General features: G+C 40.7%; 1 protein-coding gene across 1 annotated transcript; it reads left to right on the top strand.

The window, feature by feature from the left end:
* Nucleotides 1-347: 347 nt before the first annotated feature.
* Nucleotides 348-3,283, top strand: LOC141019422 (uncharacterized). Its single transcript, XM_073494332.1, has 6 exons — nt 348-504; nt 608-782; nt 1,125-1,319; nt 1,518-1,652; nt 2,051-2,206; nt 2,802-3,283. The coding sequence occupies exons 1-6, from the start codon at nt 446-448 to the stop codon at nt 3,015-3,017; spliced, it is 936 nt and encodes a 311-aa protein (XP_073350433.1). The 5' UTR covers nt 348-445; the 3' UTR covers nt 3,018-3,283.
* Nucleotides 3,284-12,312: the final 9,029 nt, after the last annotated feature.

Raw genomic sequence — 12,312 nt, 5'->3', positions numbered from 1 at the left:
CTGACTGGTTCTGTTTGTTTGCACCAGCACCTATCTATCAGCATTAATAAAAAAACAAAAACAAAAGCACTTAATCACTCACCACTAAACTTACTGCTTGTGAAGTGAACCTCATATATTTAGATCTTTTTCTAAACCCAACCTTAAAGCAGGTCATTATAATTAGATTTCCAATATACTAGGGTGCGTCATGTACTGTAAGTATGAGTATCTCTGTATTTGAACAGTTTGTTTGCTGCTTGTTTGTGTGTGTGTGTGTGTGTGTGTGTGTGTGTGTGTGTGTGTGTGTGTGAGTGTGTGTATTCGCTCTGCATGTGCATAGACTTTGTACCCAGTAACTGAAGCTTGAACGTACACTGTTGATTTCCAGCGACAGCAAATCTCCTGTGGCTTTTAATTTTTACACCAGTTTGTGTGACTGTTTCCAGTCACTCTGGATGCTGAGATGGGAATAAACTGCAGTACTTCTCCAGAGACCATAGACTGTCTGTACGACACTGCCAGGTATGCAAAAAGCCAGGAAACTGATTGTGAGCCAGCTGAGTCATGATATAAGTTTTTTAAATTTGACCATATCAGTCCAACCCAGAATGCTGTAACTCTCCAGCCATGCAGGCCTGGTTCCTGATGCCTCACTGGATGCCTCACTGGCCTCTCTGCTGTCCATGAACTCCTCTTGGGCTCTGGAACAGCAGTACTCCGCCTTGCAGAGCAGTATGACCCAGCAGCAGAAGTCTGCCTTCAACCATGACCTCCACACCCTCTTTGGAGGAAACACCACGGTCAGATCATTTGGTTGTCATCCATCAAGTGTCACTATCCTTATTGTTATGACCTTGAAGATGGTCTTAGCAGGCAGAAACACAAGTTATACAGGTTTTCAACTGCTCCGTACAGGATGTTTGGTTTGGTATGCAACCTCCTCTATTCGGTATGCCCTGTGACCCAAACAATTACTGCCAGCATAGTCTATTTATGTCTCTGTACTTGCATGATCACAAATGAAGGGTGTAAGTGGAGATACTAGCATTGGCTTCATTTTACTTGCCTTTAAATTACTAATTTAAAATTAGGTGTAATTTTCTCTGTGTGTGTTTGTGTGTGTATGTGTGTTGATCCTGTAGGTGAGTTATGGGGGAGTGGGTGTAATTGCACTTGCCCTCTCAGTCTTGTTTGAGATGCTAGCCCATCACCAGACCACTAGGCTGGGCTCCCGGAGCCCTGAGGTCCGCCCCCCACCTCCGGACCCTATACGCAGAATGTTCGGGGCTGACGCGGGGTCGAACATCAGCTCCATTGCTAGCATGTTTCTCAAACAGGTAGCTGGTTTTGAGATGTAATCAAGTAATCATAGCAATCATCATCAGTGTCTTCAATGTTGTTGTGTTGAAGAACTATTTAGACATGATGGATCAAGTCTTGTATGGTACTGAACCGCATGCAACGCAATACAATATAATTTGTCATGAACTATATGTCCGAATGACACTCAGTCTAAAAATCATCTACCATGGCAGATTCCTGGTGCAGCCAATGACCTGGAAAAGATGGCAGCACTGCTGGAGGGCTACGAGAGAAAGCTAAGATCCGAGCTGACGGATGTCTATGGGAGGATGATGTTACAGGAGGGGAGCGCTCTTAGCTCTGCCGGGGTTGGAATTGTCTTTCACACAAAGCAACTACAGAAATTGAAATAGTATTAACAATGGTGCTGGTAATGCTCCCTTACTGTGGCTGCTAAAATCACAAACAACATGAAAGGCCTTCTCCTGAGCCAGTGTTTGGTTTGTCCATTCTGGGCTACTATAGAAACATGGTGGTGCAACATGGCAGACTCTGCTGAAGAGGACCTGCCCCCACTGTAGATATAAAAGGCTCATTCTAAGATAACAAAAACACAACGATTCTTAGTTTCAGATGATCATACACAAATGAAAACTAATGATTTTGAATATTATATTCCATTTCTGCCAATATATCTCCCTAAATCCTTAAAACTTAAAAACTCTTTGTCAGTGTGTAAAGGCCTTCTTGTACCTTCCGTGTGCAGGTGAAGCAATGGATAAACGGAGCTGCTCTCCACGTCCACACCTTCCTCCACTGGAAGCGTCTGACCAACCCATCATCTGGAGAAGTCTTAAGTCTATATTACCTGCAACGTGTTGACCCTCTTCTCATGATCTACAGAGAGTATCTGCACAAAATGGTACTGCTTTCCTCTTACAACAGCTAGGTGAAAATGATTCTATTGCAGTTTGCTGTGCAGAGATCTACTTCCCACTAAACAAGAGCACAGTTGCAAACACCATTAGATAATCTCTCACACGAAACATTCATTTCCCCAAAAAGGCCACCAGAGGTCAGCAGCCTACTGCCTATATTATAAGCATTAACCTGGCTTTTTACAATAGTCCATCCTCAGGTATCATATCCATTGATGTATGAATGGACAATGTGGAAAAATATTTCAGTACAATGAAATATAACTCAGTCAACCACCACCGGGGGAGTGTTGGTGGTGTTTACTATTGGACTTGAGGCTGGCTAGCATGCTTTCTTCAATAGAAACTGTATCTCTGCAACACAATACATAGACGTCTTCAGTATATTGAAACGGTTATTTCTTCACATTCTTTTGACAATTTCAGTTGTTTTTTAAAAATGTTTTAAACCAAAATTCTTGGGTGTTTTACCTTTAAGGTTTGTTTGAAGAGCTGCAGAATACTTCCAGTTAATTTCATACTTGTGACCATGGAAGTAAAACATGAGCATCAGCCCATAATTCCTCCCTCTGCCAACAGGTTAAAGTGTTTCCAGCCCTGCTGATAGTGGAGCCTCTGAGAAATGTGAGTCATGGGGTTCACTATAAGGTCTGCGAGCGTAGAGACATCCAGCGGACTCTGGTGGAGCGCTTCTTGTCAGACCAGGACCTGCAGAAGGGGAAAGACTTCTTCCTGAGCTCCCACAAGCACCACGATGCTTTGATAGCACAGCAAGGACACTTTGAGCTGGTTTGAGTACAGTTAAGACTGACTGGCTATTATTGATGATCCGGCCCCAAAACTTAAGAATAATGTTGTAATATCATAATGGGTTACTCGTAGATATGTTGGCCTTGCCACCGAGATGGTGGCGCTCACACTTCTTTTGGCCAAAGTTCCCTGTAGCTGATTTAACAGGGTAAGACTCTCTAACCAGCTAAATGTGTGTGTCTTTGATTTAATTAGAATGGACACATAAAAGCTATTGTAATCATCAGAAATAAACAAAGATATAAATGAAACCATTCTGCCGAAACAGCAGTTGTCCTATCAAAGCTTAGCAGCCATATCTAGGCAGGGCAGGCCTGTCATGCTTTGGATTTCTTTACACAATGAAGCAGTGTGCACAGGCTGCCAGGTGGTATTCTTTATAAAAGAGTTTAGTTTACGGTGGTTTGTGTTTGTAGGCTACCCTCTCTGTGTTTATCTGCTCTTATAAGCTGCACATTGACTAACTGAGCATGACATGGTTTCAGATGCTACTGTAAGAGATTGAGGCTAACGTTAGTTACTCTGTCATGATTTATTGAACTTATACAGCCCCAGCAGTATTCTGAGACAGTGTTACGTTCCATAAACACCTTGGTTAGTCCACATCCTAAAAACCTCTATTCTTGTACATTACAATGCAAACACAGGTGCAGAAATACAACTTTTCTTGCTTGTCCAAGTTTGTAAGTGAAGCAGCCAGTTTGCTTTTAAAGAGCTGCTGTTGATTTGTTTTGTGTCTTCTACATCAATCATCAGGCGAGGCGTCCCTTCTGCCTGACACATGCAGCTTTCACTTCAGTGTTTTAACAACATGTTACAGTATGCAGCCTATGTATTGTAAGAGTATATTTAAAACCTCTCTCTTATTTCAAAATGAGTCAGCTGTCGGTAAAGCTAAGAGGCTAAGAGGTTTAAAGGACCTTTAAGGGTGCTCAGCCCCCATGCATGTAAAATTCTATTGTGAATGACCTCGACCAAACAATTTCTGCCACTGTAACAATCTTCACTGTCAGTACACTTTCTCATCTTCTCTCTCACCATCCTTCTCTCTTCCCTTTTGCACTGACAGTCACACACAAAGTACGGGGCTAGAAAATGACATATAATCTGATAATAAATAAAGCAAACAGAGTATTTGTGATGTAAGTAAATGTAAGATCAGGTTGAGGAGAATCCACATTTGATAATGGTAGCACCTCACAATCGACACTGCGCAGGATTACTTTAACATTACACCTCAAATTAGCTGACACCTTGTAATGGAGCGCTGTTGTGAGAGAGGGATATCCCTAACCCTTTTTATTGATTCATCTAACAATTCTTTTTTAAATTGTTAGGGTTTTTTTTTTCTTGTTTTGTGTCTAAACAGCTTTTCGTTAAAATGCAGTTCTGTATAACTTGGTATAATGCAGTATGTTACAGGCATGCTTTCCCTAAATATTGCCCAGAATGCAGTGTTTTCTACAGTACAGTACCATTTTAAAGGGGGGAAACAACATGTTGCTGTCAGAATCAGGCAAATGTTTTTACAGTGTGTTAAAGGAAAAATAATACAGACCCAACCTGCTACAACCTGCTGCTTACACGAGGACAGTGCACAATGTGGGACAAACTGATACATGGTTTGGCTTCTGTAGTTAGAAACAAGTTAGACAAGTCGAACTTGTAAACCAGAAACAAAACCGTCACGGCTCATGGATGAAAATGAATAACCCTAACCCAATATGGGGGTGAGGGTGAGGTTTGCCCAGGGCGTCATGCAAGCTAGGACTGCCACTGTTCTGGTATAAAGTTGAGCATTTTAACATGGACTCTTATGGGGACTGATTGCTTTTGGAGCCAACCTGAAGTGGCCATTCAAGGAACTGCAGTTCCTGCTGAGGATAAAGCACTGCCTACAGTATAGAAACCAAGTAAGTCCTATTTTCCCAAATGGATCTATAGATGGAAATGAATTGAAATATAAACAGTTCTGTGGATAAGAATCAGCAGCAGGAGGTTTGTGAGGTTAGAATAACAAAAGTCTGAGCGACAAAGACCAGACGCTGCAGTCGGCTCTGTAAAAGGACTAAGTGGAGTCTGTAGCGCACAGCTTCAGCGTATAACACCACAGATATAAATCTACGGTATACAGCTTGAACATCTCTTTGTTCTCTGTTTGGAAAACCGAAAGGACATAAAGTAAATGTTACATCATCTTTAAAAGATCGCGGCAATTCAGTATGGCATGTTTTTTTAAAATTTGATTTAACCTTTATTCAACTAGGAGGGAGGTCTCATAGGGATTAAAAACTTTTTTCAGGAGAGTCCTGGCCAAGACATGCAGCAGAACAGTTACATGGTTACAGACTTGAAACATACATGTAACTCAGAAGAGCGCGTACCTCTGCCCCAGGCCCCTTTAATTTGTCAAGCCTAATCCAATGATAACTCTCTCTCTAAATTTTAAACCACCCATAACCGCTTAACCTTAATTTCAGCTCACCAGATCTAGGATTCACATCAAATTGTACTCACTCATACATACCAGCCATTTATTTATTTATTTTGTTTTTAAGACCCATGCATTATTCCCTGAGAAATTAATGAAAATGTAGAAAAATGCCCTATCTCAAAAAAAAAAAAAAAAAAAATTCCTGGACCTGTCCCTTTATCTTGATCCACATCCTCCATCCAAATCCTCCGCTTTCCATTACAGCTTTCCATACAACACAGCCTTGCGACCCATCCTCCATCCAAGTGGATGGAGCTGCAACGGAGTAGATACGCAACGTTAGTGTCTGATAAATCTCAAGACTCTAATCTGTTAGTGAGCAAGATCTGAGCAGATAGAATAAAATACTATTTGATCAGGGGTCACTTTTATGGCACAGGGCAGCGTATTCTGTATTATATCCAGTGTTATTTGGTCACACTGCTTCTTGAACTCTTTTCGGCTATACTTCTATACATGAATTTAGTTTCTTCTCACGTCAATTCTTCGTCCATTAAAGGAGATATATTGAGATGATCACTGCTCACTGCACCTTTCACTGCTCAGCCAGAGTAGCCAGAGCACTCCAGGGAGGAGAGGAAAGACATGCAAGGTGGGAGCCATGCTAATCCATCTTGGACTTGAGGCTGCTCCTGTCTGCTGTCCGGTCGCAGGAAAATGAAATGGACAAATGGAAATCAGGCATCCAAATAACAGGAACTCAGAGACTGTTGTGGTTACCTGTCTCCATCACAACATCCCAGATCAAGTTGTCGCACTCGACAGCCAGACCATGTTTATATCAAACAATAATAATAATGGAAAAAGAAAAAGAAGAAAAACAACACGGTTGAAGGCTACCTGTCATACAGAGGGCTTAACAGTGCTATACATTAGATGCCAGAAAATTCACCCACCCCCAGCCTTATCTAGGCAGGCGATGAATGGGTCCCAAATAGCAGAGAACTGAATTTCTCAAGCACCTGAGTCTTTCCATCTGTATGACTGAAATCATGTGAGTCATTAATCTTTGGAAGGGAGAAGGAGAGGGTGATTTCCATTCCCTCAAAATGGGTCTTTTAGCAACGATCATCCCCAGCATCGAAGGTTGTTGCATAGCTGTGGGAAAATGCAGAGTGGATTGAGAGCAGCTGAAGATGGCAATCTTAAAATAGTTATATTCTAGGCCTTTGAGTACCAGTTAAATATTTTTTGGCTAGAATCCAGTGAGTGAAGTGTAGGGGTTAGGAAAACATTATGGTTTGGCTTAAAACACCTGTTTTGGTCACCACGATCACGGATGGAGATGTTGCAACTTCCTGTGAAAAGTCTGGAAATGTCTCCAGGTGTCCTTAAAAATATCCAGTGGTATGACTTGAACTGCGGTCAGCCGTTTGTCCGCCTTGTTGGCTGTAATAATGCCGCAATCCCCTCCACCTCCTCATGTCAAAAGGTGGCAAATGTCATCCATGGTATAGAACTAACCGTGTATATGTTTATGTAGCATGAAGTAGTTAGAACACTTTCAGTTCATTATGCAACCCTGAGTTGTATAATGACAAATAAATCACTTTGAAAATATCTGTTTGTTGATGCATCTTTGATGAACACTTGCAGTCAGTGGACTTATTAATGGACTAATAATGGACTTATTTGTTTATTTGGTGTAATACATAAAAAGGATCAGTAGGTGGCAGCAGGATATTAGACACTGCTTTGCGCTCTCTTTGGCTCTCTAGTCATCCTGCAGTGAGGAGTTAACCCAGCCTCAGCCTATTGTTAGAACATTTGATTTTGTTTATTCCTGAAACACAACAGACTCTTCTGCTCTCCCTGAATATAGTTTGGTTCATAATACAGGTTAAAAGGGGAAATAACCGTAAACAGTGGAAATAACCATGAAGAGAAAAATCTTTGGAATGATGCTTCTTATGTTCATCAGACCTACAGATGACACAGATCCTTAACCACATGGTGAATCAGAAAACAATGAAAATATTAAACTTGGGAGGATTACACTTGGGTTGCTTCTGTGATGTTTCTGTCCACATTCATATAAATCTACAGGGATGTTGTGATGTAATATCAGATCATTGCAATCAGCTACAGCATCCAATCATTAACAGTTTTCCGATAAAGGGGTGCGTTGGTCTGATAAAAGACTTCTGGGAAATTGTCTGGTTTGTTTGTGTTGCTCATCTCTCCTCAGAGTACAAATAAGAGAACTGGAATGTCGACCGGACCGATTTCCAGACCAAGTGAGGAGTGAGAAGTGGTCTTATAAGGAATTTGGGATGTACCCATTGAACCAGACTTGACTTTGTCTGATTTCATCAGCTCTGAATTGTCTTCATGAAAAAGTTTAATCCTGGTTCACTTTGGTCTTTTCTATTTGTTGATGGGTTTCCATGAGCCAAAACAAACAGAAAACCACTGTGATGCCATCATTTAATCTTTCATGTTCATTGGGAGCTCCCGGGGACCCGGTCAGATAGAATCAGCTACTTTGACATGTAGCTGCATGGTGAGGGGTGGAATTCACATTCTGCAGTAACACCATTGGCTACTATTAACACCAATCCATATCCTCGACAAGTCCCTCCCTAACTGCCCCCTTTTTTTTTTTTTTTTACAGGAAACACATAAATATGCAATTCACATTCCGGTTTATGGGGACTTTAAAGGAGCACTCTGTAGTTTTGGTGAAGAAATGTTAATGAGAAGAGAAAGATCTTCATTGGCTGATTTTTTTCTGCCTAAACAAACTAAATAAACAAACTCTCTTTTTTTCATGACTGAAGAATCTAAATAAACAAACTTGACAAACATGATTTCATACTGTTTTACAATGTTTACCCTGCCAAAACTACATAGTGACCATTTAAATGAGAAAGTGAGAAAAAATTACTGGACCTGTCCCTTTATCCTGATCTGTACCAAAAGTTAATGGGGTCTATTGTGGGCTGAGACCCATCCTCCATTCAAGTTTAGTGGAAATCTGTAAAGAAGTTTTTGTGTAATCCTGCTGACAGACCAACCAACCAACCAACAAACAAACGGACACTGTTGAAAACACGACCTGCTTGGCAGAGGTTATAAAAACAAACAGCAATTTCAAGTGGTGCAATATCGATGAGGCAAGACAGTCAAAACATGCCAAATATTAGGATCAGGAAATAAACAGTAACACCTCAACTAATGTGATATTAAACGTTACCTTAGTTAGTTTCTGTTCAAGTAAGCATATTCCAGGCAGAAGAAGCTCTATAAATAACAGTTGTTATCAAACAATTTGTTGTCGGCCCGTGCTCACTTGACAAGTGTTACACCTCTGACAAAAACCAGCACATACCAATTTTTCAAAAAGGATTCGTGTTGTATTAATTTAAATGGCATTTTGCATGAATAACAGAAGAATAGATTTGAATTTAGCCTCCACAGTTTGCAGTGAGATTCATGTATCTCACACAGGACAGGGAGCAACTAATCTGGCTGCTCTGTTCAATATGGAGAGGTCATCACAGAATGTAAATACATTGAATGGCTATTGTTAAAAAATGTGCACCGTAAATAGTATTTTAAACTGGGTGTGAAGGTAGGATAACATTAAATAATATGTCAAGTGAGTGAAAAAGCACAGAAGCTTTGGGTAAAAGAACCAGATTCACAAAAGTTCACAAAGCACCTGAGATCTGGGAGCTTCAGCATCCTGTTCACTGACTGATTCTTACATAAAGAGATGAGAGTGAGGATTTGCAGTATGGGAAGTTAAACTCTGTCTACAAACCTCAAGATGAGCCGAGTTGGGACTAAACCAAACTATGTAAGTAGAAATGATTGCATGAGAAAATGAGACATAGATACAAACTGCATTCCCAGCATAGAGCGAGATCTCTGATGGGTAGTCCAGCTGGAGCCGAGACTGGGAGTCTGTCCAGAGAAACAGCTGGAATGTATGGAGACCACAGGGTCGACCTAAACATCCATTTATAAAGCTTAAGTGGGAACAGATGTGTGTGTGTGTGTGTGTGTGTGTGTGTGTGTGTGTGTGTGTGTGTGTGTGTGTGTGTGTGTGTGTGTGTGTGTGTCTAGTGTGGGAGAGTACATGCCTGAATGGATGTTTATTTGAACTAGATGTGCAAGATCCAGGGGTCCATGAAAGTGTGTAACCAGTGTGTGTGTGTGTGTGTGTGTGTGTGTGTTCTTGTTTACTACTTGAGCAGTGCAGTTATCCATCAGGCAGTCTATAAACATTCCCAAATGTGTGTGTGTGCACATGAGTGTGTTGGACGAAGTCAGCAGCCCTCTTCTTCCCCCCAACATTCTTTTAAATATTTACGACAGCCAACCAGAGAGGGTTGTTCTCCGGTCAGCTGCCATCACAGACCGAAAGAGGATGAGCCCTGCCAAGTGGAGTTACACAACGATTATTAACGACCGATTTACATTTCTTCTTAAGGTAAAGCATTAGTTTCTGACATGGAACAAGTGAGGCATAGGACCACAAAAGCTGGACAGCTGAAACTTATTTTAAAAAAAAAAGAGTGAGAAAAAAATGTTGTGACATCAAGGGAACATTTGTGTGAGAACAGAGGAACAGAAAACCAAGAAGTACATGCACAAAAGCAAGACACATGACACTTTAATTTCTTCACACAGAGGAAAAAAGGGATTGAAAGGCTCCAGCATGTACAAAAGCATGACACCCAACACTGAAAACAGGATTAGGTCAAAACCTTGTATATGGCTGGAGCGTGTCTGGACAAGGTACGAAAATGTGGCCAATTCATTATTAAGGTGGTCAGTAGTCAAGTTTATGATTTGAACTTAAGTAGCAGACCACATGATATTATAATGCAACGCTATAATGCAGACATGTCAGAATGAGAGTAGAAAGACTTCATATCAGTCTTCAATTCAACAGTTGAACTATGTGCAGAATGTGATCCGAAGTCAACGTGTAACATTTCACGCACATAAAATATCTTCAGGTTCAATTCTGCACATCTTGGGTTGCCAGGTACCTCAACTGAGAAACACCCAATCAGGAAGTTAATGGGAGAAATGATCAATGGTGACGTGAAAATAGTCATCAAAAATAACAACTTGAGTAAGAGTACAAAAGTACTCACTAACTAAAAAAGTTACTTGAGTTACTTGAAAAGGAAAAAAGAAAAAAAAAAAAAACACTGGCACACTTTTCCCCAAACCTGATTTGTTGTAGATCAGACTGGAATGATTTCAACCACAGAGTCTTCATCAGGTAAAGAAGTGAACAGACAACACAATAACAAAAGTATGTTTACAAAATATTACATTACCTCTTGTCTCCTGTTTTATATTATGATTTAGCAAATAAATCAGCAGATCTTGTGTATAAGAGACCGTGTCTGTTCTGTCAAAAACTAAACATAAAAAGTGTACACATGTTACAGTGTCCTTAAGGTTAAATCATTCCAGTACAGACGTCTCAGTTCCATCATAATCAGATTTAAACATTAATGTCCTCGATGAGCTAGCATTATTAGTTTGAGATAACCTAATCTAAGTTGATTAGTTCACCTCTGTAGAGGAAAAAGTAATCCTTCCGGTCCAGTTCTGTGGCTGGTTCAGATGAGTTTTATTCACTGATCAGTGGAAACAGAAGTTCACAACAGAGATGCAGAGTTCTCTCTGACCACAGTGACGTTCTGCTCAGTACTATATGCCGGTAACAGGAAACAATAGGTTTGGGCTCAGCAGCAGGGGGGAGGGCGTCTGGGAGACCCTGCTCCAAAGTCTAGGTTGATTTGCATATACTCAATAAACAACTGTCTAAAGGCGAAAGACTAATTGAACACTGGGCTTCCTGGGTAAAACACTTTACACTTTAGTGTTAGTTTGATTACTGATGTAATGTGGAAAGGCGCAGAGGAAGAGCGACGGAGGCTTGTGGTGCGTGAAGGATTTTTCTTCTACACCTCTACCCCATCAGTCTCTCCTCAGTCACTTACAGTAGGAGGCTTCGGCTGCATTCCATATTTTGGAAAAAATATCACATGCTGATAAGAGAAACAAGACCTGATTTAATACACACACTCCTATAGAACATTACAACATCCATGACATGATGGATTCAACATGGATACAATTAAATGTTTACTGTACAATAAGTTCACATTAAACATGTGTATATACATTATAAGATATGCAATACTGATTATACTAGCTGAACTGTGAACATAATTCTGGTGAGTTTGAAAGACGATGAATAAAACTACAGTTATGCACTCCAAGGAGCTTTTAACTTGTTATGAAACAGTCTGACCTCCATAAGCAAATGTGCTGGTCTTAAGGCCTAAAGGTTAGAGAAGCGAGCTTATGACCGGAGACCCAAATCCCTGAACCGGCAGGATACATCTGGGTGGGGAATGTGAAAGGTAGTGCTTTCCCACCGATCAGACTGTGATCTGTATTTTTTCTTAATGCCTGTCACCAGGTCAGATTTCGACTTATTCAGGTTGGAGAGGTCATAAAATGAAAGCAATTTCTCTGACAGAGACCTGTACATAATATGTATTGATTAGTGTGCGATGATGATGTGATGAAGGTCTGACACATCACCTATGGAGGATGAATCAGTATTTAAGGAGGGCATCTTCGGGGGACATTATAGTTCATATCTGACAACAGTGTCAGTGCAGTCCACACTGAAGAATCACACTGTGCTGAATGTTGCTGTCGTATCGTCGTAATACCAAGTTCCTAACTCCTCCTCTTCTTTTTACCAAGCGTTTCTCATTGTTTGCACCAATCCCTGGAGTTTTA

The sequence above is a fragment of the Pagrus major genome, chromosome 23 (genome assembly GCF_040436345.1).
Source record: "Pagrus major chromosome 23, Pma_NU_1.0".
Lineage (NCBI taxonomy): Eukaryota > Metazoa > Chordata > Actinopteri > Spariformes > Sparidae > Pagrus > Pagrus major.
The sequence above is the reverse complement of the archived record's forward strand: the minus strand, read 5'-3'. Positions and strand labels throughout refer to the sequence as shown.

Bases quoted from the DNA above. Each gene is read 5' to 3' on its own strand.
- LOC141019422 (XM_073494332.1), top strand. From the start codon at position 446: ATGGGAATAAACTGCAGTACTTCTCCAGAGACCATAGACTGTCTGTAC. The intron at 1,320-1,517 runs GTAGCTGGTTTT...CTACCATGGCAG, and splicing joins CTAGCATGTTTCTCAAACAG to ATTCCTGGTGCAGCCAATGA. The intron at 1,653-2,050 runs GTTGGAATTGTC...TTCCGTGTGCAG, and splicing joins GCGCTCTTAGCTCTGCCGGG to GTGAAGCAATGGATAAACGG.